Source organism: Lissotriton helveticus, chromosome 5_1 (assembly GCF_964261635.1).
Source record: "Lissotriton helveticus chromosome 5_1, aLisHel1.1, whole genome shotgun sequence".
In the NCBI taxonomy this organism is placed as follows: Eukaryota; Metazoa; Chordata; class Amphibia; order Caudata; family Salamandridae; genus Lissotriton; species Lissotriton helveticus.
Window position 1 is genome coordinate 229,272,896 of NC_136065.1, and position 27,853 is coordinate 229,300,748.

The following is a 27,853-nucleotide window of genomic DNA, read 5'->3' on the forward strand; positions in this document are numbered from 1 at the left end:
TCTAGTGAGTGTGAGAAGCTTGCACCGCTGCTGTTTGTGATGTCCTTCTTGTGAGTGGGAGAAGCTTGCAACTCAGCTGCCTGTGGTCTCCTTGTGAGTGTAAGAAGCTTGCACAGCTGCTGCCTGTGATGTCCTACTCACTACTCTACTCTACTCAATACTCACTACTCTGCACTCACTACTCACTACTCTACTCACTACTCTACTCACTACTCTACTCACTACTCACTACTCTACTCACTACTCACTATTACACTCACTACTCACTACTCTACTCACTACTCTACTCACTACTCACTACTCTGCACTCACTACTCTACTCACTACTCTACTCACTACTCTGCACTCACTACTCTGCACTCACTACTCTACACTCACTACTCTACACTCACTACTCTACACTCACTACTCACTACTCTACTCACTACTCACTACTCTGCACTCACTACTCTGTCTGGGTTAAGGGAGACCCTCGAGGCCCTGGTGTCACTGCACCTGCTGCACCCGCACAGCCACTGGTAGTAAAATACAGGACTGTCTGGGTTAAGGGAGACCCTCGAGGCCCCGGTGTCACTGCACCTGCTGCACCCCTGGACACCCCTGGACACCCACAGCCACTGGTAGTAAAATACAGCACTGTCGGGGTTAAGGGAGACCCTCGAGGCCCCGGTGTCACTGCACCTGCTGCACCCTCACAGCCACTGGTAGTAAAATACAGCACTGTCTAAATTAAGTGAGACCCTTGAGGCCCCGGTGTCACTGCACCTGCTGCACCCCTGGACTTATACCGCCACTCGTAGTAAAATACAGCACTGTCTGGGTTAAGGGAGACCCTCGAGGCCCCGGTGTCACTGCACCTGCTGCACCCCTGGACACCCACAGCCACTGGTAGTATGCTGTTCTGTGTTATGTGGTACTGGTATGTTGTGCTTTGTTATGTCACACACCCAGCGCACACTGTCCAGGGGTAGAGTGACACACCCAACATACACTGTCCAGGGGTAGAGTGACATACCCAGCGCACACTGTCCAGGGGTAGAGAGACACACCCAGCGCACACTGTCCAGGGGTAGAGAGACACACCCGGCGCACACTGTCTAGGGGTAGAAAGAGAAGCCTGCACGGATGTCCGGACCTACAGGCAAAATATAATATCGCTGTTTGAGCTCTCCATTTTCACTAAAGAATAAAGGATGTTTCAGGACCTCTTCTTGATCTTTGGTGCCACCTAGAGGTGTGGCTGTAGAGCTGCAGCCTCACCTCACCTCATGGAAGTGCTGCACGTCTAGGGCAGTGGCCTCAAACTTTTGAATGAGGCGCCCCCCAAAAGTGTAAATAAAAAAATCATTTAGGGCCCCGCAGATTTTTTTACAATTATTCTATTAAATTGTCAGTGTTTAATAATGATTGCATTTAAGTTCTGTTACCCCTTTTAAAAATGCAATCAGATACATGATTTCCAAACATGCTGTTCTGGTCAGGCCGGCCTTGCTGACGCGTTGAGGCATCCACAGGGTGATTATCAGAAATGGCAGGGGGTGGAGGTGAGAAAGATCACTCATAGCGCACATCAGGAAAGAGTAAGATCGCCCAAGATCACTCATAGCGCCCATACGGAAAGAGGGAGATTGTATTGTAATTGTATTTATATAGCGCTTATTACCGCCGACGAGGCGTCGTAGCGCTACAACATAGCGCACATCGGGAAAGAGAGGCGCAATAAGTGAGTGCATAGTGCTCACTGCTGTAGGGGCCTAAAGAGGGCATGTTGGCGCTATGTGAAAGGCATCGAGGCGCGAGGTTCAAAGCTGCAACGCGGACCCCTCTCACCTTGTCTGGGTTCCTCGCCGGTGGTGGTCGCACACCCAGCCGCAGGCCCCTCTCTTCCACAGACCCCCTGTCTGTCTGTCTGTCTGTCCCACTCCAGCCCCAGACTAGCAGGCCGCCCCCGCAGCAATGCCCCTTTAAACTGCTGAACTCTGCACACATGCTCCCTGGGGGCCCCCAGCCGGCAGGGCGGGGGCAGAGCGACACATGTGGGCAACACACCCCCCTCTGCCCAACACAGGGCCCATTGACCGCAGCGCAGGCGGCAGGGTTAAAAATACCCGGGGTGGACAATGGCTGGACAGCTGCGACCCCCCCAGAGCCGGCCTGTCCCTGGGAAAGCGAGAGCCAGGACCTCCCCTCCCCCTCAAGGAAAGGGAAGGTGGTGCCAGCAGCAGCGCCCCAGGGCACAGCATCGGCCGTCCAGGCCCGGGGGTCCTCTCACTGACACTTGCATTGGACGGACGAAGACTACAACTCCCACAATGCAGCGCGAATGCAAGCCTGGGGACAGGGCGTCGGCTGGCATGGACCCCTAGGGTGGCGCGGTCCGCGTCCTCACCAGAAAGGTCTCCCCTGACAGAGAATCTCAGCCCTGGCAGCCATGCATTGCACGTGGCTCTTTGGGGCTGTCTTCAACCTTCATCCTACGGGTACCCGGGTTCAGGGCATCGGAATGGGTTTCTCTGTAGCCCTGATCACATGTGGCATACGGAATCCACTCGGATCGTCCACATACGGAGATAATATATACACGTCACCAGTGCTTAATTTGCAAATAAGATATGTGTCAGGGCTCTGGTCAGGAGGCCACTGCTGCTTGCATGACACTGTGCCCCTGTCAGTGCTGCCAAAGATAGTAACAACGCAAAAAGACTGCGGAGATGCAAGGTGCAATCTGTGGATACGCGGAGAGGAGGCCAGAAAGACGCAGGAATTGGAGCAGGGGATTAATGAGAAGGCTAGAAGGTCGGGGTGGATGGGTAAAGTCCGCGCTATATACAAATGCATAAATAAACAAGCATTTACAATGCAATGGTTTTGCCTTTGTTAAAGTTAGAGCTATTGGCATTGCTCTTGACACTCTGAAGCTCCACTCTGAAGCTCCACTCTGCACTCTGAAGCTCCACTCTGCACTCTGAAGCTCCACTCTGCACTCTGAAGCTCCACTCTGCACTCTGAAGCTCCACTCTGCACTCTGAAGCTCCACTCTGAAGCTGCACTCTGAAGCTGCACTCTGAAGCTCCACTCTGAAGCTCCACTCTGAAGCTCCACTCTGAAGCTCCACTCTGAAGCTCCACTCTGAAGCTCCACTCTGAAGCTCCACTCTGAAGCTCCACTCTGAAGCTCCACTCTGAAGCTCCACTCTGAAGCTCCACTCTGAAGCTCCACTCTGAAGCTCCACTCTGCACTCTGAAGCTGCACTCTGAAGCTCCACTCTGCACTCTGAAGCTCCACTCTGAAGCTCCACTCTGAAGCTCCACTCTGAAGCTCCACTCTGAAGCTCCACTCTGAAGCTCCACTCTGAAGCTCCACTCTGAAGCTCCACTCTGAAGCTCCACTCTGAAGCTCCACTCTGAAGCTCCACTCTGAAGCTCCACTCTGAAGCTCCACTCTGAAGCTCCACTCTGAAGCTCCACTCTGAAGCTCCCCTCTGATCGTCACTCTGAAGCTCCCGCACCTGAAGCTCCACTCTGAAGCTCCACTCTGAAGCTCCACTCTGAAGCTCCACTCTGCATCCTCTGAAGCTCCACTCTGCACTCTGAAGCTCCACTCTGAAGCTCCACTCTGCACTCTGAAGCTCCACTCTGAATCTGCACTCTGAAGCTCCACTCTGAAGCTGCACTCTGAAGCTCCACTCTGAATCTGCACTTCTGAAGCTCCACTCTGCACTCTGAAGCTCCACTCTGAATCTGCACTCTGAAGCTCCACTCTGAATCTCCACTCTGAAGCTCCACTCTGCACTCTGAAGCTGCCACTCTGCCCTTGTGCAGCTCCACTCCTGAACTCCATCTGAAGCTCCACTCTGAAGCTCCACTCTGAAGCTCCACTCTGAAGCTCCACTCTGAAGCTCCACTCTGAAGCTCCACTCTGAAGCTCCACCTGCACTCTGAAGCTCCACTCTGCACTCTGAAGTCATTGAAGCTCCACTCTGCACTCTGAAGCTCCACTCTGAAGCTCCACTCTGAAGCTCCACTCTGAAGCTCCACTCTGAAGCTCCACTCTGAAGCTCCACTCTGAAGCTCCACTCTGAAGCTCTGAATGCCCACTCTGAAGCTCCACTCTGCACTCTGAAGCTCCACTCTGAAGCTCCACTCTGCACTCTGAAGCTCCACTCTGAAGCTCCACTCTGCACTCTGAAGCTCCACTCTGAAGCTCCACTCTGCAATTGCACTCTGAAGCTCCACTCTGAAGCTCCACTCTGAAGCTCCACTCTGAAGCTCACTCCACTATCCACTCTGAAGCTCCACTCTGGCACGCTGAAGCTCCACTATGAAGCTCCACTCTGAAGCTCCACTCTGAAGCTCCACTCTTGATCTGCACTCTGAAGCTCCACTCTGAGATCACTCTGAAGCTCCACGAAGCGAAGTCCACTCGATGCTCCTCTGAAGCTCCACTCTGAAGCTCCACTCTGAAGCTCCACTCTGAAGCTACACTCTGAAGCTCCACTCTGAAGCTCCACTCTGAAGCTCCACTCTGAAGCTCCACTCTGAAGCTCCACTCTGAAGCTCCACTCATTGAAGCTCCACTCTGAAGCTCCACTCTGCACTCTGAAGCTCCACTCTGAAGCTCCACTCTGCACTCTGAAGCTCCACTCTGAAGCTCCACTCTGAAGCTCCACTCTGAAGCTCCACTCTGAAGCTCCACTCTGAAGCTCCACTCTGAAGCTCCACTCTGAAGCTCCACTCTGAAGCTCCACTCTGAAGCTCCACTCTGAAGCTCCACTCTGAAGCTCCACTCTGAAGCTCCACTCTGCACTCTGAAGCTCCACTCTGAAGCTCCACTCTGCACTCTGAAGCTCCACTCTGAAGCTCCACTCTGCACTCTGAAGCTCCACTCTGAAGCTCCACTCTGCACTCTGAAGCTCCACTCTGAAGCTCCACTCTGCACTCTGAAGCTCCACTCTGAATCTGCACTCTGAAGCTCCACTCTGAATCTGCACTCTGAAGCTCCACTCTGCACTCTGAAGCTCCACTCTGAAGCTCCACTCTGCACTCTGAAGCTCCACTCTGAAGCTCCACTCTGAAGCTCCACTCTGAAGCTCCACTCTGAAGCTCCACTCTGAAGCTCCACTCTGCACTCTGAAGCTCCACTCTGCACTCTGAAGCTCCACTCTGCACTCTGAAGCTCCACTCTGAAGCTCCACTCTGCACTCTGAAGCTCCACTCTGCACTCTGAAGCTCCACTCTGAAGCTCCACTCTCCACTCTGAAGCTCCACTCTGAAGCTCCACTCTGAAGCTCCACTCTGAAGCTCCACTCTGAAGCTCCACTCTGAAGCTCCACTCTGAAGCTCCACTCTGAAGCTCCACTCTGAAGCTCCACTCTGAAGCTCCACTCTGAAGCTCCACTCTGAAGCTCCACTCTGAAACTCCACTCTGAAGCTCCACTCTGAAGCTCCACTCTGAAGCTCCACTCTGAAGCTCCACTCTGAAGCTCCACTCTGAAGCTCCACTCTGAATCTGCACTCTGAAGCTCCACTCTGAATCTGCACTCTGAAGCTCCACTCTGAATCTGCACTCTGAAGCTCCACTCTGAATCTGCACTCTGAAGCTCCACTCTGCACTCTGAATCTGCACTCTGAAGCTCCACTCTGCACTCTGAAGCTCCACTCTGAAGCTCCACTCTGAAGCTCCACTCTGAAGCTCCACTCTGAAGCTCCACTCTGAAGCTCCACTCTGAAGCTCCACTCTGAAGCTCCACTCTGAAGCTCCACTCTGAAGCTCCACTCTGCACTCTGAAGCTCCACTCTGAAGCTCCACTCTGCACTCTGAAGCTCCACTCTGAAGCTCCACTCTGCACTCTGAAGCTCCACTCTGAAGCTCCACTCTGAAGCTCCACTCTGCACTCTGAAGCTCCACTCTGAAGCTCCACTCTGCACTCTGAAGCTCCACTCTGAAGCTCCACTCTGCACTCTGAAGCTCCACTCTGAATCTGCACTCTGAAGCTCCACTCTGCACTCTGAATCTGCACTCTGAAGCTCCACTCTGCACTCTGAATCTGCACTCTGAAGCTCCACTCTGAAGCTCCACTCTGAAGCTCCACTCTGAAGCTCCACTCTGAAGCTCCACTCTGAAGCTCCACTCTGAAGCTCCACTCTGAAGCTCCACTCTGAAGCTCCACTCTGAAGCTCCACTCTGAAGCTCCACTCTGAAGCTCCACTCTGAAGCTCCACTCTGAAGCTCCACTCTGAAGCTCCACTCTGCACTCTGAAGCTCCACTCTGCACTCTGAAGCTCCACTCTGCACTCTGAAGCTCCACTCTGCACTCTGAAGCTCCACTCTGAATCTGCACTCTGAAGCTCCACTCTGCACTCTGAAGCTCCACTCTGCACTCTGATGCTCCACTCTGAAGCTCCACTCTGAAGCTCCACTCTGAAGCTCCACTCTGAAGCTGCACTCTGAAGCTCCACTCTGCACTCTGAAGCTCCACTCTGCACTCTGAAGCTCCACTCTGAAGCTCCACTCTGCACTCTGAAGCTCCACTCTGCACTCTGAAGCTCCACTCTGAAGCTCCACTCTGCACTCTGAAGCTCCACTCTGAATCTGCACTCTGAAGCTCCACTCTGCACTCTGAAGCTCCACTCTGAATCTGCACTCTGAAGCTCCACTCTGAATCTGCACTCTGAAGCTCCACTCTGCACTCTGAAGCTCCACTCTGAATCTGCACTCTGATGCTCCACTCTGAATCTGCACTCTGAAGCTCCACTCTGCACTCTGAATCTGCACTCTGCAGCTCCACTCTGAATCTGCAGCTCCACTCTGCACTCTGAAGCTCCACTCTGAAGCTCCACTCTGAAGCTCCACTCTGAAGCTCCACTCTGAAGCTCCACTCTGAAGCTCCACTCTGAAGCTCCACTCTGAAGCTCCACTCTGAAGCTCCACTCTGCACTCTGAAGCTCCACTCTGCACTCTGAAGCTCCACTCTGCACTCTGAAGCTCCACTCTGAAGCTCCACTCTGAAGCTCCACTCTGAAGCTCCACTCTGAAGCTCCACTCTGAAGCTCCACTCTGAAGCTCCACTCTGAAGCTCCACTCTGAAGCTCCACTCTGAAGCTCCACTCTGAAGCTCCACTCTCCACTCTGAAGCTCCACTCTGAAGCTCCACTCTCCACTCTGAAGCTCCACTCTGAAGCTCCACTCTGCACTCTGAAGCTCCACTCTGAAGCTCCACTCTGCACTCTGAAGCTCCACTCTGAAGCTCCACTCTGCACTCTGAAGCTCCACTCTGAATCTGCACTCTGAAGCTCCACTCTGCACTCTGAAGCTCCACTCTGAAGCTCCACTCTGAAGCTCCACTCTGAAGCTCCACTCTGAAGCTCCACTCTGAAGCTCCACTCTGAAGCCCCACTCTGAAGCTCCACTCTGAAGCTCCACTCTGAAGCTCCACTCTGAAGCTCCACTCTGCACTCTGAAGCTCCACTCTGAATCTGCACTCTGAAGCTCCACTCTGCACTCTGAAGCTCCACTCTGAATCTGCACTCTGAAGCTCCACTCTGCACTCTGAAGCTCCACTCTGAAGCTCCACTCTGAAGCTCCACTCTGCACTCTGAAGCTCCACTCTGAAGCTCCACTCTGCACTCTGAAGCTCCACTCTGAAGCTCCACTCTGCACTCTGAAGCTCCACTCTGAAGCTCCACTCTGCACTCTGAAGCTCCACTCTGCACTCTGAAGCTCCACTCTGCACTCTGAAGCTCCACTCTGCACTCTGAAGCTCCACTCTGAAGCTCCACTCTGAAGCTCCACTCTGCACTCTGAAGCTCCACTCTGAATCTGCACTCTGAAGCTCCACTCTGCACTCTGCAGCTCCACTCTGAAGCTCCACTCTGCACTCTGCAGCTCCACTCTGAAGCTCCACTCTGCACTCTGCAGCTCCACTCTGAAGCTCCACTCTGAAGCTCCACTCTGAAGCTCCACTCTGAAGCTCCACTCTGAAGCTCCACTCTGAAGCTCCACTCTGAAGCTCCACTCTGAAGCTCCACTCTGAAGCTCCACTCTGAAGCTCCACTCTGAAGCTCCACTCTGAAGCTCCACTCTGCACTCTGAAGCTCCACTCTGAAGCTCCACTCTGAAGCTCCACTCTGCACTCTGAAGCTCCACTCTGCACTCTGAAGCTCCACTCTGAAGCTCCACTCTGAAGCTCCACTCTGAAGCTCCACTCTGAAGCTCCACTCTGAAGCTCCACTCTGAAGCTCCACTCTGAAGCTCCACTCTGAAGCTCCACTCTGAAGCTCCACTCTGAAGCTCCACTCTGCACTCTGAAGCTCCACTCTGAAGCTCCACTCTGCACTCTGAAGCTCCACTCTGAAGCTCCACTCTGCACTCTGAAGCTCCACTCTGAAGCTCCACTCTGCACTCTGAAGCTCCACTCTGCACTCTGAAGCTCCACTCTGAATCTGCACTCTGAAGCTCCACTCTGCACTCTGAAGCTCCACTCTGAAGCTCCACTCTGCACTCTGAAGCTCCACTCTGAAGCTCCACTCTGAAGCTCCACTCTGAAGCTCCACTCTGAAGCTCCACTCTGAAGCTCCACTCTGCACTCTGAAGCTCCACTCTGAATCTGCACTCTGAAGCTCCACTCTGCACTCTGAAGCTCCACTCTGAATCTGCACTCTGAAGCTCCACTCTGAAGCTCCACTCTGCACTCTGAAGCTCCACTCTGAAGCTCCACTCTGAAGCTCCACTCTGAAGCTCCACTCTGAAGCTCCACTCTGAAGCTCCACTCTGAAGCTCCACTCTGAAGCTCCACTCTGAAGCTCCACTCTGAAGCTCCACTCTGAAGCTCCACTCTGAAGCTCCACTCTGCACTCTGAAGCTCCACTCTGCACTCTGAAGCTCCACTCTGCACTCTGAAGCTCCACTCTGAATCTGCACTCTGAAGCTCCACTCTGCACTCTGAAGCTCCACTCTGAATCTGCACTCTGAAGCTCCACTCTGCACTCTGAAGCTCCACTCTGCACTCTGAAGCTCCACTCTGAAGCTCCACTCTGCACTCTGAAGCTCCACTCTGAAGCTCCACTCTGAAGCTCCACTCTGAAGCTCCACTCTGAAGCTCCACTCTGAAGCTCCACTCTGAAGCTCCACTCTGAAGCTCCACTCTGAAGCTCCACTCTGAAGCTCCACTCTGAAGCTCCACTCTGAAGCTCCACTCTGAAGCTCCACTCTGCACTCTGAAGCTCCACTCTGCACTCTGAAGCTCCACTCTGCACTCTGAAGCTCCACTCTGAATCTGCACTCTGAAGCTCCACTCTGCACTCTGAAGCTCCACTCTGAATCTGCACTCTGAAGCTCCACTCTGCACTCTGAAGCTCCACTCTCTGCACTCTGCAGCTCCACTCTGAATCTGCAGCTCCACTCTGCACTCTGAAGCTCCACTCTGCACTCTGAAGCTCCACTCTGCACTCTGAAGCTCCACTCTGAAGCTCCACTCTGCACTCTGAAGCTCCACTCTGAAGCTCCACTCTGCACTCTGAAGCTCCACTCTGAAGCTCCACTCTGCACTCTGAAGCTCCACTCTGAAGCTCCACTCTGAAGCTCCACTCTGAAGCTCCACTCTGAAGCTCCACTCTGAAGCTCCACTCTGAAGCTCCACTCTGAAGCTCCACTCTGAAGCTCCACTCTGAAGCTCCACTCTGCACTCTGAAGCTCCACTCTGCACTCTGAAGCTCCACTCTGCACTCTGAAGCTCCACTCTGAAGCTCCACTCTGAAGCTCCACTCTGAAGCTCCACTCTGAAGCTCCACTCTGAAGCTCCACTCTGAAGCTCCACTCTGAAGCTCCACTCTGAAGCTCCACTCTGAAGCTCCACTCTCCACTCTGAAGCTCCACTCTGAAGCTCCACTCTGCACTCTGAAGCTCCACTCTGAAGCTCCACTCTGCACTCTGAAGCTCCACTCTGAAGCTCCACTCTGCACTCTGAAGCTCCACTCTGAAGCTCCACTCTGAAGCTCCACTCTGAAGCTCCACTCTGAAGCTCCACTCTGAAGCTCCACTCTGAAGCTCCACTCTGAAGCTCCACTCTGAAGCTCCACTCTGAAGCTCCACTCTGAAGCTCCACTCTGAAGCTCCACTCTGCACTCTGAAGCTCCACTCTGAATCTGCACTCTGAAGCTCCACTCTGCACTCTGAAGCTCCACTCTGAATCTGCACTCTGAAGCTCCACTCTGCACTCTGAAGCTCCACTCTGAAGCTCCACTCTGAAGCTCCACTCTGCACTCTGAAGCTCCACTCTGAAGCTCCACTCTGCACTCTGAAGCTCCACTCTGAAGCTCCACTCTGCACTCTGAAGCTCCACTCTGAAGCTCCACTCTGCACTCTGAAGCTCCACTCTGCACTCTGAAGCTCCACTCTGAAGCTCCACTCTGCACTCTGAAGCTCCACTCTGCACTCTGAAGCTCCACTCTGAAGCTCCACTCTGAAGCTCCACTCTGCACTCTGAAGCTCCACTCTGAATCTGCACTCTGAAGCTCCACTCTGCACTCTGCAGCTCCACTCTGAAGCTCCACTCTGCACTCTGCAGCTCCACTCTGAAGCTCCACTCTGAAGCTCCACTCTGAAGCTCCACTCTGAAGCTCCACTCTGAAGCTCCACTCTGAAGCTCCACTCTGAAGCTCCACTCTGAAGCTCCACTCTGCACTCTGAAGCTCCACTCTGAAGCTCCACTCTGAAGCTCCACTCTGCACTCTGAAGCTCCACTCTGCACTCTGAAGCTCCACTCTGAAGCTCCACTCTGAAGCTCCACTCTGAAGCTCCACTCTGCACTCTGAAGCTCCACTCTGAAGCTCCACTCTGCACTCTGAAGCTCCACTCTGAAGCTCCACTCTGCACTCTGAAGCTCCACTCTGAAGCTCCACTCTGCACTCTGAAGCTCCACTCTGCACTCTGAAGCTCCACTCTGCACTCTGAAGCTCCACTCTGCACTCTGAAGCTCCACTCTGAATCTGCACTCTGAAGCTCCACTCTGCACTCTGAAGCTCTACTCTGAAGCTCCACTCTGAAGCTCCACTCTGAAGCTCCACTCTGAAGCTCCACTCTGAAGCTCCACTCTGAAGCTCCACTCTGCACTCTGAAGCTCCACTCTGAATCTGCACTCTGAAGCTCCACTCTGCACTCTGAAGCTCCACTCTGCACTCTGAAGCTCCACTCTGAAGCTCCACTCTGAAGCTCCACTCTGAAGCTCCACTCTGAAGCTCCACTCTGAAGCTCCACTCTGAAGCTCCACTCTGAAGCTCCACTCTGAAGCTCCACTCTGAAGCTCCACTCTGAAGCTCCACTCTGAAGCTCCACTCTGAAGCTCCACTCTGAAGCTCCACTCTGAAGCTCCACTCTGAAGCTCCACTCTGCACTCTGAAGCTCCACTCTGCACTCTGAAGCTCCACTCTGAATCTGCACTCTGAAGCTCCACTCTGCACTCTGAAGCTCCACTCTGAATCTGCACTCTGAAGCTCCACTCTGCACTCTGAAGCTCCACTCTGCACTCTGAAGCTCCACTCTGAAGCTCCACTCTGCACTCTGAAGCTCCACTCTGAAGCTCCACTCTGAAGCTCCACTCTGAAGCTCCACTCTGAAGCTCCACTCTGAAGCTCCACTCTGAAGCTCCACTCTGAAGCTCCACTCTGAAGCTCCACTCTGAAGCTCCACTCTGAAGCTCCACTCTGCACTCTGAAGCTCCACTCTGCACTCTGAAGCTCCACTCTGCACTCTGAAGCTCCACTCTGAATCTGCACTCTGAAGCTCCACTCTGCACTCTGAAGCTCCACTCTGAATCTGCACTCTGAAGCTCCACTCTGCACTCTGCAGCTCCACTCTGAAGCTCCACTCTGAAGCTCCACTCTGAAGCTCCACTCTGCACTCTGCAGCTCCACTCTGAAGCTCCACTCTGAAGCTCCACTCTGAAGCTCCACTCTGCACTCTGCAGCTCCACTCTGAAGCTCCACTCTGAAGCTCCACTCTGAAGCTCCACTCTGCACTCTGCAGCTCCACTCTGAAGCTCCACTCTGAAGCTCCACTCTGAAGCTCCACTCTGAAGCTCCACTCTGAAGCTCCACTCTGCACTCTGAAGCTCCACTCTGAAGCTCCACTCTGAAGCTCCACTCTGAAGCTCCACTCTGAAGCTCCACTCTGAAGCTCCACTCTGAAGCTCCACTCTGAAGCTCCACTCTGAAGCTCCACTCTGAAGCTCCACTCTGAAGCTCCACTCTGCACTCTGAAGCTCCACTCTGAAGCTCCACTCTGCACTCTGAAGCTCCACTCTGCACTCTGAAGCTCCACTCTGAAGCTCCACTCTGAAGCTCCACTCTGAAGCTCCACTCTGAAGCTCCACTCTGAAGCTCCACTCTGAAGCTCCACTCTGAAGCTCCACTCTGAAGCTCCACTCTGAAGCTCCACTCTGCACTCTGAAGCTCCACTCTGAAGCTCCACTCTGAAGCTCCACTCTCCACTCTGAAGCTCCACTCTGAAGCTCCACTCTGAAGCTCCACTCTGAAGCTCCACTCTGAAGCTCCACTCTGAAGCTCCACTCTGAAGCTCCACTCTGCACTCTGAAGCTCCACTCTGCACTCTGAAGCTCCACTCTGCACTCTGAAGCTCCACTCTGCACTCTGAAGCTCCACTCTGAAGCTCCACTCTGAAGCTCCACTCTGAAGCTCCACTCTGAAGCTCCACTCTGCACTCTGAAGCTCCACTCTGAAGCTCCACTCTGCACTCTGAAGCTCCACTCTGAAGCTCCACTCTGCACTCTGAAGCTCCACTCTGAAGCTCCACTCTGCACTCTGAAGCTCCACTCTGAAGCTCCACTCTGCACTCTGAAGCTCCACTCTGCACTCTGAAGCTCCACTCTGAAGCTCCACTCTGCACTCTGAAGCTCCACTCTGAATCTGCACTCTGAAGCTCCACTCTGCACTCTGAAGCTCCACTCTGAATCTGCACTCTGAAGCTCCACTCTGCACTCTGAAGCTCCACTCTGAAGCTCCACTCTGCACTCTGAAGCTCCACTCTGAAGCTCCACTCTGAAGCTCCACTCTGAAGCTCCACTCTGAAGCTCCACTCTGAAGCTCCACTCTGCACTCTGAAGCTCCACTGAAGCTACACACCGCGCAGGGCAGCTCTGGATGCTGATGCGAGAGGCCAGCTGGGAGGCGCGCTGCTCGTCTTCCTGCTCGTGCTGACTCGGAGAGAAAACTTGTTTTCATTGGGAGAGCGGCCTTCAAAGACCCGGTCACTGCGCCTCTCCGAGTGTTTAGCTTGGGATAAAATGGGCGCAGTGTTGTGGTGATGACAGTAGAGCAAGGGAGGTGCCGGCAATGCCGGACCAGACTCGGGGGCGTTCCCGGCGTCGCGTGACGTCGGCAAAAGGCAAAGAATGTCAGGAACGCCCCCGTGTCTGGTCGGCATTGACGGACAGGCCCCTCGTCCAATGGCAAGGCTCCGTTTACGGAGCCAGCCAATCAATGACGAGGGCCGACCCAAAGCACCCTACAGTTCTCAACAGGATTTCGCCTGCGCGAAAAGCTGCGCAGAGCGCAGCTTTCGCTAGGCAAAACCTAATAAACGCTGCAAAAAGTACACCACGCAATGCTAAACAGTCAGCACACCATCGCTCATTATTCTTACAGACTGTCACGCAGAGGCAGAAAAAAGACACCCCGTAGCAACTTAAAACAAGAACTACAGTGTGGACGAGCATGTATGAGTCATCTTCTGTGAGCCTCGCCTGCTGCCTCTCGTCATTTAACATTGAACGCGCTCACCGCTGTGAACGCGTTCGCATCATCTGGCTTGCATTACACGGGCACTCTGACAGCTCGTAATTAAGATTAATCACTCTGCCATGCTCGCTCTCGCACACAAAATGCCACATCGGGCACGCGTACATTACTTACAGCCTATCACTTCAAGGCTACTACATACACAGCACAGGGAAGACGAATCACTGACCAGATGCCAGAAAACGCTAAGGAATGTCTGGAATTTCTCTCTCCAAGGCCCTCTTCTTCTTTTTTTTCTCCTTTAACATTAGTTCTCAAACTCCTCCCAGTTTCACTGGGATGGAGTCCGAGCCCTAAAAACTAGCAGTCACACCGTGTGGTCTCTTTCCACAGAGCTGCCTCAGTACTTGTATTTGGCTTCCCATGAATGGGTGAAGACAAGATACTATGAGAAGCCTGTTGAAGATCAAGCATGAATCCATACGCTATAGACATATAATTACCATGAGTTTGTATCTGAAGTCTACTCAGCAATAGCAATGCTCATATGGCGGACGACATTGACAATGTTCTTCTTATGAGCTGCCAGTAGTGTATGGATATAATTGATCTAATCTGGGGAACAAATGAGAGCTGCACATCATTGGAGGAACTGGATACTATCTGAGGATGTGCACATATAGTGGAGATTAATAAATTAGCATTAGACTTTTTTTTAGTTTATCCAATTGTATTACATTACACAGATTTACAATTTAGGGCACTGGGAGATTGGTGAAGAGATGGGTGGAAGATAGCTTAGGAGAAGGAAAGAAATCGTTATGCTGCCTTAAGCACTGGGGCTACTAATAGTGTCATCTTTTAATCTTCAAGCCACAGGAAAAGCCCATGCAAGAGTACTCCGTTTATCCTCTACTTTCCAATACTGTATTGGACCCACTGCTTGGAAACACAGTTAAGCAACAAACACTTCATGTTTCAGAACCGTGCTGCCTACAGTGCATTCATTAACTCATGGATTTGCCTAGTTTATGTATGGCTTTGAGAAAGGCCAATTACTTCAGAAATTGGTCTGAAATTCTATGCTTGTTTTATGTGCAGACAAAAAAAATTAGTTCATGGTTGCACACCAGAAACATGCTGGCATATCACATGGATATGCAGCTTTTGCTAGTGATAAAACGTCGCGAGCATTTGAAGCCACTTTTACAGCACATTAGTCCACTTTATAGAATGCAATGGAAATATTTAACCATATGACATGCTTCCAAGGGCATTCAACATCACTAGTTGAGCATATGGTTCCACTTCTAGGGCATTCAACTGCACTTGTTGATTATAATACTGGACAGCTATTTAGTTTTTTTCTCAATCACATTTCGAGCTCATTCAATCATTCTTCCAGTCACTCAGCATTTCAACGTTTAAGACTATCAATAGCAAACCGATTGTTTTACAAACGTATCTACTGATCTATCCGCTCAGTCATGAATCAACTCAATAACGCAATAAATTACTTTCTCAAATACTGCTGCAAATAGCAGATACACTACTAGAGGGGACATCACACTGCATGCCTGGACCTGGAAATGAGGTTCATTCCCACATTAAGTGTAGACAAACAGTGAACTTGGAAATAATAACCCTAAAACCAACCTTACATCAGTGCCCGGTTAAAATGGTTGCTTTCTCTTCTGAAAATGTCATGGGAGAGAGCCGAAAATTTCAAAAGAAACCATGCTGGAACGTGATAGTAGGACAACTGAAAGTTAAATAGATCGGATATTCTATGGCTTCTGGTGCATAATTTTATAGCGATATGCTTGTTTTAAGAATTAACAAAATGAAGAGACTAACTCCAGGAGAAAGTGCTTTTCACATCATATCACGAATATCTTAATGAAAAAATGGATAAGAATATCTACTCTGAGTTTAGCTACAACTGTCCGAGTTGCATTTCCATTAGCACCACTTCCTGAACTGTGGATCTACAAATAGAACAGAGTGTGTTGACCTCTCAATGTTGTACCATGTATTGTAATCCAATCACGATGAAGAAGCTATACAACATTATATAAAAGGTTTTCTTACCACTGCTTGGTGATATCGAACATCATGACTACTCCATTGCAGTTCTTGTAGACATCAAGAAACTCTGCGTCAAGCGCCATCTCGCCATCAGGCTGGGAATGAAAAGCAGAGGACCCAATAAATACCATCCCTTCCTTGCAGAACAGCAATTATCCACACGTCTGTCTGGGCAATCTTACACAGTTTCACAAACATTTGATTAATTGCTGATGATTGCTGAGAAACGCTTCCATGCGGCCATTCCGGATCTCATATGCTGAAGAGGATGCAAAACTTATGATCAGACAAAGACGATTTTGGGAACCAGCACTTTAAGAGACATTTTGGTAGGGTGCTACAGCACTGGTATATGGAATACTTTTGGTGAGCTACTGTTGCCTTCAGAGTAGCGGAGTCACACATCCAGCGACACAGTGAGTCAACATGACATTAAAAATCCCAGCTCTGTTCACTGACATTTAACAAGACAACGCATCTCACTGGTCAGACACTATCACAAACCATGGTCTTATATATCCCTTTAAAAATCCACTTACCTCCTGAGGCTCATTCTCCAGTTTCAGCCCTTCTCCGCGCTTTTTGCATTTACCTGGAAAACAATTGAGAGCTGTATAAATCTTTCCATCATATGAATTTAATAATTCATGCTAATTTACAACACCACTATATTCCATGACCTCAGGGGGGGATGAGTTCTTATGAAATTCAATCTAAAGAGCATAATCCCCATTGTCAACCGCTGTACTATAACAATGACCAATCAGAAAGGAATATGTTCATACAGGTTCATCTGAAATGTATGCTAATTCGATCTAAGCTTCAGATGGCTGTCATGGGCATTGCTTCCTATTATAATCCTGTGTTTAAGGCTGGCAGCCCCAGTAGGAGGAGATTGCAGGGTACTGCTGTAGAAGGAAAGTTGAGCCACTGTTCTTTTAATGAACACTGTGACAGGGCCCATTTCTATTTCTTCTATTTATCGTATTCTGGCTTGCAAACTCTTTTATCTCCTTCTGTTAGAGAGTGTGAAGTTTTAGACACACGTGCAAAAGTGTTAGCATCATGTCTGCCGCCTATCTGCCTGCTATATTTTCGTTGTTTATATTATGGTCGCTGCCATGTTAAAATGGACACTTACAGCGGAGGCTAAAATGTTAACATGTGAATTGAAATGACACTTTCATCACCATGCTTATTTTGTCATTTCAGAATTTTAGTGTTGCCAAACTGATAAACATGAGATAAAATTGGTATTAGGCAAGAGGTCATGCTGGTTTATTGCAAACCAGTCCCAACTGGGGATTGCTCCCAGAGCAAAGCGGAGAACAGGCCTTCAGTTTGGCATTGCTTATCATTTCCAGGCAAGGGCTGTGATAGAGAATAGCTAAACAGCTATTTCTCGCTAATGAAATTATGCTGTGTGATCCATCTAAGGTAACAAGAATTAGAGGCTTGCTGTTTAATACTCTACTAAATTTTAGCATAGCGCTTAGAAGTAGCGATAATGTGTTAGGATGCTAGGAACGTGTTAACTGGTTTAGTACTGGTCATATTGAACTCTCCATATAATATATTGTTGAATTTTTTCTAATTTTGTGTGGTTACCGCTCATATTTTAAAAACTAGACTTGGGGTTTTGAAAATAAACCTATTAAAGTTTTACCCAGTGTTCTATAGTGCTACCCGGAGAGTGTTATTCATTAACGAAAGCAGGATTAAACTTTCGCTCTGTCCTTGAACTCATCTATAAGGACTAATCATGACCAGAAAGCATCACTGTACAGTACTGCTTAGTGGGTTGGGTCGGGGTTGTGATCCAAATAGATTTCTAATTTGTGTTGTTGCTCTGAACTAAGACTTTGCACCAGAGGGTTAGAAATCCGACCCTACGGCTCTGTGGGTAAACCCCCCCCCCCAAGATTGTGACATTCTAAGGCTGAACGCTCCAAAGAAGCAAGAAGCAATGAAATCCCTAATGTGTCATGCAGGATGTGACACACAGCTCATTATTATATCATTTAACTAAGGTATTTATAGGATTTCAATCACTGTTAAAGGGAGTTCAGCAAGATAAACACCATTGCAGTTCCACATTTATCACAAATGTTTACAAATGTTTACCCAAGAGGATAGAAAACACATTTCATACGTAATATAACCAGCCATCTCTACTTTACGAAAGACCAACTGGCGAGCGCCAGGATCATACATAATTTACCATCTGCGTCCAAGGCACTAGGGCAGTGGTCTTCACACTTCTTAATGTCACAACCCCCCGTGTTAAAAAGAAAAATCATTGGACCCCCCCTCAATTTTTCACAATTATTCTGTTAAATTGGCAATGTTTAAATACGCCTAAACATATATAAACTATGCAGTTAATCAATCAATCATGGGTTTGTTGAGCGCGACCACTCACCCGTAAGGGTCTCTAGGCGCGGGGGTGGGGGGCGGGGGTTAGGGTACTGTCCATCAAGGAGGAGGTCTATCGAAGAGCCATGTCTTGAGGTAGATGTTGAAGAACGTTGGGCTGAGGGAGGATCCTTGGTGACTCCGCAGGTGGTCAGTGTGGGGTCCAAGAGGAAGGGAGGGAGTCTGACCCGCTGTGTTCTGCCAGAGAGGAATGAGCAGATCCAGTCGAGGGCCTTGTCCCGTATCCCTGCGTCGTGAAGTCTGTGTGTTAGGGTGCGGTGAGAGACTGTTGAAGGTCGCTGAAAGGTCGAGGAAGAGGAGGGCTACTGTCTCTCCTCTGTCCAGGAGGGAGCGAATGTCGTCTGTTTCGGCGAGGAGGGCGGTTTCCGTGCTGTGGTTCTTTCTTAAGCCGGATTGGGAGGAGTCAAGGATGTTGTGCTCTTCGATGTAAGTGGCGAGTTGGGTGTTGATGGCTTTCTCGATGGCTTTCACAGGGATCGGGAGTAGGGAGATGGGTCTGTAGTTCTTGAGGTCGGTGGGGTCCGCTGAGGGTTTCTTCAGGAGCGGGTTGATCTCAGCGTACTTCCAGACGTAGTGGAAGGAGGCATTCACAAGGGAGCGGTTGATGGTGTGGTGAAGCATGGGGGCGTTGGTGTCAGCGGCTTCGTTGAAGATGTGGTGGGGGCAGGGGTCCGTGGGGGCCCGGGAGCAGATGGACTTCATCGTCTTCGTGTTGAGGGCAGTCCAGCTGTCAATCGTTGGCTTCAAGGTGTCGGAGTGGTGGTGATGGTTCTGTGTGTTGGCTGTCTTCGTCGAAGTTGTTGTAAATGTTCTTGATTTTGTGGTGGAAGAAGGTGCTGAATTTGTCGCAGAGGTCTTGTGAGGGAGGGATGTCTGTCGACTCGCTGGTGGGTTGGACGAACTCCTTGATGATGCTGAAGAGTTCTTTGCTGTTGTGCGCGCGTGTGGAGATTCTGTCTTAGATCCTTTTCTTTCTTGTATTTCTGATGAGTTAGTGGTGGGTGTTGGTGGTGACTGAAGCTGTTGTGGGCTCATGTAGATCTGGAGTTCCTCCAGGCCTTTTCGAGGCGGCAGCATGGGCGTCTGGACTCTCGGAGTCCGTGGTGAACCAGGTGGGGGGGTGGATGTGTGTGTGTGTGTGTTTCTTGTTCTTGTTGTTCTTGTTGTTGTACTTGTTCTTGTTGTTGTTCTTGTTGTTGTTGTTGTTGTTCTGGGGGGGGGGGGGCTCTGGTGTTGGCGCAGTCGGAGATCCATCTGTGCAAAGATCGGGCTGTAGTGATGGGGGTCGTCGTTGTCCGTGATGGTTGGGGTGGAGTTGCCGAGTGAGGTGGTGAGCTGGCTCCAATTTCTGCGTGTGAGCAGGTGCTGGGTTCAGTGGATGGTGGGTGTTCTGAAGGTGAAATAAATGGATGCAGCGATGATCGGTCCACGGGAGTTTGGTGGTGTGGCAGAAAGGGATGGAGTTTCCTGTGGTGAAGATGGGGTCGAGGGTGTGTCCTGCTGAGTGTGTGGTCTCAGTCACGATCTGGCGGAGTCCTATGTAGTGGAGGTTGTCCAGGAGGGATGTGGTGTCGCTGATGTTGAGGGTGCTCTAATCAGGAGCTGCTTTCCACCTAAACTTGAGAACTACCCAGAGTTGGATACATACATACATACACCTGCCGAGACTATTTGTGGTCGCCAGTAGGTAGTTCTAGTTAGGACTTGATTTATATTAAAAAGCAGTTTTTCAGTTGTCTATATCCTTGGCGCCGGTTGACGAATCTTCACAAAATGTTCCCAAAAATTTGCCATTCAGTTCAGCTTGTGTCTGGAAAGTTTCAGCATGGCCCGTCAAGCAGGTGACTAGAAAAGTGAGGGGGGTCCGAAAACGCATATTCCCCATGTTATCTCCCATAGGAGTTTTTAACACGACTACAGCCCAAACCACTGGACAGAATTACACTACATTTGGAAGAAAGGTAGATTTTGTTCCTGGAACCATTTTTTTTTGTGATTTGTTGCAAATCGGTTCAGTAGTTTTAGAGATATTAGCCGAAATCCAAATTTGTATATATGGATCTGACAGTTCCCATGCTGTGATCTGATTGGCCACAAACACTTCAACCAGGAAGTGTTGGCAGCCATCTTGGGACTCTGCTTGAGCCGGGTCCCACAAAAACATTTAAAATAAAGAAAAGGGGGCAGGTTAGGAATACTCTGACCCCCTAGATGTGGTGGTGGGGTCCCAGAAGGACCCCGCTTGGGACTAAACATTTTTTTATCCATTTGCCACAAATTCGCAGGTTGATGCGCAGTTGCGGCAAAATTGAAAACAATCATTTGCAATGCAATAGGTCTCGCATTTACGAGAGTTTGAGCTATTGGCATTGTAAATGACAACGCATTTTATTTATGTGTTGCTTTTAAAACAGATAAATAAAAGGCATTGTCATTTACAATGCCAATAGCTTAAACTCTTGCAAATGCAAGACCTATTGCATTGTAAATGAGTTTGGCACACGTGCTAATAACAGTTTTTAAAAAGCTTTAGGGGAGAGCCGGTCGACTAAGCTATTTGAGAAAATAGTCCTCAGAGGCTGTAATTAAAGCCTACCGAGTTACAACAATCGTAACGGGGGTGTCGCCATGGGAGGGTACAAAATGAGACAAGGCGGTACTAAGTAGGGACTGCTAAGCCTATTGACCAGTAAACAGCCACAGTGGGCAATGTCACAAGCCAATGAAAAATATCGGCAGAGAGTGGGCGGAGATTCAAGTTCATAGCTGAAAAATGCATGCCTCGCAGAGCAGCGCAAGCGCTAACCAGGCTTAACGTAAAAAAGTTTAGGGACCAGATCCTCCTGTTTTTCCCCTCACATGGCTGAGTAAGATAATGTACACACCGAACGAGCTATCGATAAAAAGGTACGTCGTTTGGCTTTTTATATAAAAATTGTTGCTGCATTTAACACCGTAATGATCTTCTTTTATCGACATCGGAAGGATGAAAGGCCCAATCGCCTCTGAGGAGAGATTCATCTCTATAGCAGGTGCTCACCTTACTTACCTATCTTAGGGCCGTAAAACAAGTTCACCGATCGAGCTATCTATACAATTTGAGCAACAAGCGGAAGGGTCATTTGACATTTAAATAATCGCTGTTGCTTACAGACCTTCCTTTATCGACGTTGGAAAGATAAAAGACGCAATCGTCTCTGAAGAGACTCGCATCTCTGCAGCAAGTGCTCACGTTACTTAAGTGTCCTAGAGCCCAATAACCAGTTGGGTTGATTTCTACACACAGAACAAGCTATTTATACAATCTTTGCGACAAACAGAACTAAAAACTCTTTGCTATTCTTTATGTTGAGAATAGTCCAATAACGCACAGCTATATTGTTTTGATCGCCACATCTGTTGCTGTGCAATCAAACGCACGTTGATGCAGCATTTAAAATAAGTAAATTACATGATGACATTCAAACCAAATAAGTTTCCTAAAGTTGCAATTTCTTTGACTTCTTCCTTAATCTATACATGACCAACCATGGAATTTATGCGGAATGAAACATACTGACCTCGCACCAAAGAAACCCCCCTGATGAAGGGTCATAGTAGCCCGAAATGCATACAACATCGTGCAGCTTTCAGTATTATGGGAATCAATTGCAATCTTATCACTTCAGTATCCAGCAACTAGTATTATTATTTCTGGAGATTTTAACATGCATTTGTTCACTAAGAATTCAGAGACTGTAAAGAAGATAGATAATTCTATTACTAAGATGTTCTGTTCCCAATTGCAGAAATGGGATCTTGTGTTGTTACAGGATACTCAATACAATACGACAGGTGTCGCAACCTTTAAAAATTCTAGGCAACACTCTACTATTGACTATACCATTATTTCAAATGAATTAATGAATAGCCTTATTGGAGTACATGTGACCCCTAGAGTAGAAAGTGATCATAACCCACAAATAATTACATCATCATTGGCAGTGGATTACCTACCAAAATTAAGAGTTCCCGATAAAGGGCCAGTTATTTATAATTTGAAAAGGCTGGCGCGGAATTCAGTAAAACAAGATGAGATTTTGGACTTTTTAGTCCCTTTAATAGATCAAGTAATAAATGAGGGTTGCCACGGGAACTCAATAGTGGAAACTTGGCTAGGGGTCTGCTCTTTATTGGTTGATCGCTTTCCGGTAAAACCAGCTTTTAGGGGAAACCCCCATACGTCGAAAAGGAAAATGTGGTATCACATAGGTTATATATTAAACAAAAAAAGGCTCTAAAGAAAGCTTCTTGTGCTTTTTGTAAACTATCACATGGAGTAGCTAAATTTACCGAATCATGTTTAAAAAAGAAATTAAGGAAATCACATAAAGATGAGATTTGGAAAGCAAAAAGAGAATATAAGGGGGCGTGGCTTGGACGCCAGCCAAGATGGCGGGTTGACAGCGGAGCTCCCGTGGTGACCTCCGTTCCTGCAGCACTTTATCTCTTCATTGGGAGGTATTTCAACTTGGAAATGCTCCCGTTCTACAGCGCAGCATGAGGTGATTTCAGAGAGGTCTTTCACTCTCACCTCCTCCGGTTTCCTGTGCCCGCCGAGAGAAGCTTCGTTCTTCGCGGCCTGGCCGCCATTTCGTTTCCTGAGGCGGCGGACCTCGTTCATGTGCAGCGTGCCCTGGCTCTTGTGGAATGCTCCCTGCTGTGTTTGGACTGTTTCTTCCCACATTCCTGGTCAGGTGAGCCCCTATTCCTGCAACTGTCCCTTTGTGGGCTTTTTATTTGAATATCGACGGGTCGCGGTCCCGGATGTGGTGCTCCGGCCGCCATTTTGTATTTCAACAATGACGCTCTGCCTGCCTTCATGACGGAGTATTTTTCCCCGCATTACTTGATTTTTGCAATCCTCTTTTTGCCTTGAGTTGGTGGTGAGTTTACAGCCTTGGTGATGTTATACCTCCTGGTTTGTTCCCGGATTTCTTAAACGCCTCATGCCTCTAGGTACCCAGCAACTGTTTGCCTTCCACATTGCGAGGCTTTTCCCTGTTTCCTACAGCCTCGAGGGGGTATTCCTACTTCTCTTTGTAGTTGTGGCCTCGCAGTGTGTACCTGGCAGCTTTCTTTTGTCACAGTTTTGAATACTCCATGCCAGCCATTTTACTCTCTGTGACTTTCGTGCTTCCACTGAATACCTGACGTGTGGTTGTGATTTGGCTCCGCCTGCTCCAGGCCTCGTGGGGGTTCCCGTCTAATATATCTACTCTGCTGTCTCCTGGTTAACTGGATGGTCTCTGGTCTCTTCCCACGTACCGTGGTCCTCATGCTTACCTGACACTCTTCATCATTTTTGACCTTGGGCGGCCAACGTTTCCTTCATTCTCAGCTTTCTGTTGTCCCTACATGGGGAAACTTCGCAATTTGAAACTGTCTGCCTCGTCCAAGGGCCCTACCAACTCAGACTCTGATTCTCCCCCACAGGATATGGAAGAAGGAGCGATGTCTAAACCTGAAACTAATTTGGGAGCTATCTCCAAATCTCACAGTGGCAATAAACTTCCGACCACCCTGGCTTCTTCAAAACGCCTAAAAAAGGATCCTCCTTCCCCGGATACCAATCCTTCTCCTTCTTCCCTGGATCTCATCCTAGAGGAGTTGCGAGCTCTGCAACCTTTTATGGAATCAACGTCCCAAGCATTGCAAAACATGCAGGATAAATGGACGACCTTGGATTCTCGAGTTTTGCTCCTCGAACAATCATCGGAATCTGTACAAAGCTCTTGCTCTCGGATCCCGTCCATGGAAGCTGAGATCCTCCATCTTAAAAGGCAGACAGAGGATTTGGAAAATAGGAACCGTAGGAACAACCTTCGTCTTTATGGTCTCCCTGAACTTTCAGAGGGATCCAACCCTACTGCTTTCTTCCAATCCTTCCTTCCAAAAATTCTAGACGCTCCTGCCTTGTCTTCCATTAATATACAGCGAGCACATCGTTTGGGGCCTAGAGTGTCTTCTTAACCACGCGGTGTTATGTTATTTCTCCAATACACAGATCTTCTACAAGTGCTTTCCGCCACCAAGGTCAAAAAACAAATTGTATGGGAGGGTCATCGTCTCTACCTGTCGCAGGATGTTGCTAAGGTCACAGCTGACTGTCGGAAGCGTTTCCTGGACATGCGTCCTCAACTGAGAGCTCTCAATGCTAGGTATGGCCTCCTACATCCGTGCCTTTTCAAGGTCACTTATAAGGAGAAGACCACTACTTTTGAAGATCCTGCTGCGTTGCAAGAATTTCTCCGTCGTCATGGAGCGAGTGATATGGACACCTCCAGAGCAACCTGATTGGACTTAACTGTACCTGATTGGTCTTAGTCCTGTGATCCTTGTCTCAATTTTGTGCTCCATCTATTTCCTATTGTTTTTATCCTTTTATATTAACCTTTGTTTTTATTCCCCCTTCCTATAGGTTAATTCCCGAGTACTCCATCCTACCGTTCCTTTTGTTAGTTTCTCATGCTGCCTTTCTTTTTGTCATTGTGCAGGCGGAGGTCCAGTTGCGGTTGCCTTCTCGCTGTTGTCATCGCTGTCTCTGGCGTCGTCATTCCCTGTTTTCGCGTTTGTCTTGTAAGTATGTTTTTCAGTCGTCTGTTTTGGACTTGTACTGTCTTTAAGTTCCTCATTCCTGTCTTCTCTTCTTTCTCTCCATCAATGCTTTTCCTTTCCTCTCTTTTTTCCTTCCATTTCTTTTCCTCCTTCCTCATCTAGTTTCTCTTTTACTATGAGATATTTTTCTTTTCTCTTTCTCTACTGACTTAGTAAGCATGTATATGCTGTATCTACTCTCGTTGTATCTCGTTCCGTGTTACTACCTGGAATGTTAAGGGTCTAAACAACCCAATTAAGAGACAACCAGTGCTGTCACATCTTGCTAGACTTAAAACAGATGTGGCCTTTATCCAAGAGTCTCTCCTTTCAGAAGTCAAAGCCTTAAAAGTTAAACGTTGTTGGGTGGGACATGTTTTCTTTTCTCCCACTGAATCTAAAAAGGGTTGGGTTTTGATTTTATTTCTCAAAAAGTTAAATGTCTCTATAGTTTCGCAGGATTGTGATTCTCAGGGTCGTTGGTTAATGGTTAAAGTGCTTATTGATAAGATACCAATTGTGTTCTTTAATGTTTATGCCCCTACTGGTGTTGATAAGATTTTTTGGACCTCTATATCTGACAAACTCTCCACCTTATCTGACAATTATATTGTTTTTGGTGGCGATTGCAATCAGATTTTAGATCCTATCCTTGACCGTCATTCCAAGGTTAAGTTCTCACCCTCGACGATGCACTCCCAATTCGTCAAATCCATTCAAAACAATGCTTTAGTGGATATTTGGAGACTTTGTAACCCTGATCTTAGAGAATATAGTTTTTACTCCCCTGCCCACAACTCCCAATCCCGTATTGATTATCTCTTCCTTAGTAAATCCCTCACTCAACATGCTATTCACTCTGATATTGGTTCTATTCTGATCTCTGACCATGCCCCAGTACTCGTTGATATTGACCTCATTCCCTTTTCTCCTCATTCTGGCAGATGGAGATTTAATAACTCTTTGCTCCTTGACTCCACTTTCTGCACAGAATTTTCTAAGTTTGCTTCAGAGTTCTTTATACTTAATCAAACTCCCGAATCTTCTTTTGTCACGATCTGGGATTCTTTTAAGGCAGCTTCCAGGGGTTTTATTATTAATTTCGTCTCACGAAAGAAGAGAGCTAATGAGGCTAAATCATCTCTCTTACTTGCTAAAATTAAACAGCTTGAACTTACCCATCATTCCTCGAATACCGAATCCTCTCTTAAGGATCTTATTGAAGCTAAAATCTCTTTTAATAAATTCACCACAGATGCTGCTTCGAACTTACTACTGAAATGTAATGCACGCTATTATGGTGGTCAAAACAAAATGGGGAAATTACTTGCCAATTATTTAAAAATTCGGAAGGAACGAACGAGAATTGAACTGATTAAGTCATCAACTGGGGATTCCTTATTTAAAGATAAAGACTTTCTTAATGAATTCTTGCTTTTCTATAAAAACCTGTACACTCCGGAAATCGTTCCCTCCTCGGCTGATATTCTCTCTTATTTCCAATCTATCTCCCCCCTCCCTCAAGTCATGTAGATTTCGGGTCTTTGGAAGTTGACATCTCACTTTACGAAATTTCTCACACTATCTCCAAATTGCGTCACGGTAAAGCCCTGGCCCTGATGGGTTTACCATTGAATTTTACAGCCACTTCGCTTCCCTTCTCTTACCAAAACTCTTACTTCGGTTTCAATCTTTCCAGAGTTCTGGTCTATCGAGTGGGTCCTTTCAACAAGCCTTAATTTGTTTAATCCCTAAGGAGGACAAGGATCATTCTCTATGTAAAAATTACCGTCCCATCTCTTTAGTAAATACAGACTATAAGATCTTGGCTAAAATTCTGGCCCTTCGCTTAGACCCCATATTGCCCACTTTAATTGGTCCTGAACAATCCGGTTTCATAAAGGGTCGTTTATCCTCTGATAATTCCAGGGTCTTTTTCAACATCCTGAGTAAAGCTTCTTCTTTAGATACTCCGCTGGCGGCTATCTCACTAGATGCGGAGAAAGCTTTCGATCGAATCGGTTGGGATTTTATGTTTCAGGCTCTCTCTTGGACGGGTCTTCCCCCCAAATTCATTTCTCTTATTTCTTTACTATATTCTTGTCCCCAAGCGTCAATCTTTGTTGATTGTACAACTTCTGATTATTTTAACCTTCACAGAGGCGTTCGACAGGGTTGTCCCCTTTCTCCCTTATTGTTTGTTTTGGCCTTGGAACCCTTTCTTACCAAAATCCGTCAGGAGGAATCTATTTCTGGTTTTCATTTTGCTTCCCAGCAAGTCAAGCTCTCTGTTTATGCAGATGATATTCTTTTCTATTGCTCGGATCCAGCTTCCTCTCTTCCCTCGTTCTTACAACTGGTCTCCTCCTTCTCCACTGTTTCAGGTTACCGTCTCAATGTAGATAAGTGCGAAATTCTTCCTTTAAACTCTTCCTGTCATAGGCATATCTTTGATATCTCTGGTTTCTCGTGGCAACCAACTAAAATTAAGTACTTAGGTGTTTAGTGTGCCCCCCTTTTATCGGACACTTTGAAGCTCAATTTTGACTATTTTTCCAAAAAATTAGAATCTGCCATCTCCCGTTGGAATCCACTCTTATTGTCCTGGTGGGGTCGTCTAAATTCGATCTAAATGATGCTCTCGCCTCTTCTATTATACACTATTTCCATGATACCAATCCGTATTCCTGATTGTTATTTTAAAAAGACCGATTCTATTTTGTTAAAATTTTTGTGGAAGGGTAAGAGACCTCGTATTGCACTTGCTTCTTTGCGGAGGGATAAATCCCAATCGGGAGTTCGTTTCCCGGATTTCAAAGCTTATCACCGTGCCTTTTCACTTAAACAATCGGCTCGCTGGCTTTCTACTGATCTTCCTTTCTATCCGCCCCTTTGGTTAACAATTGAAACATCTTTTATTTCTCCCTTTGAATTTCGTGAAT

The 27,853-nt window shown here is 48.3% G+C and overlaps 1 protein-coding gene across 3 annotated transcripts in view; it reads right to left on the minus strand.

Moving 5' to 3' along the window:
- RABL6 (RAB, member RAS oncogene family like 6) overlaps positions 1-27,853 on the minus strand; it is a 418,930-nt gene that overhangs the window by 250,720 nt on the left and 140,357 nt on the right. For all 3 annotated transcript variants that reach the window (XM_078642071.1, XM_078642072.1, XM_078642073.1), the window contains exons 4-5: positions 16,379-16,431; positions 15,843-15,934 (exon numbers count right to left, since the gene is read on the minus strand). In XM_078642071.1, coding sequence (XP_078498197.1) covers positions 15,843-15,934; positions 16,379-16,431 — 145 coding nt within the window. The remainder of the gene's footprint in view (positions 1-15,842; positions 15,935-16,378; positions 16,432-27,853) is intronic.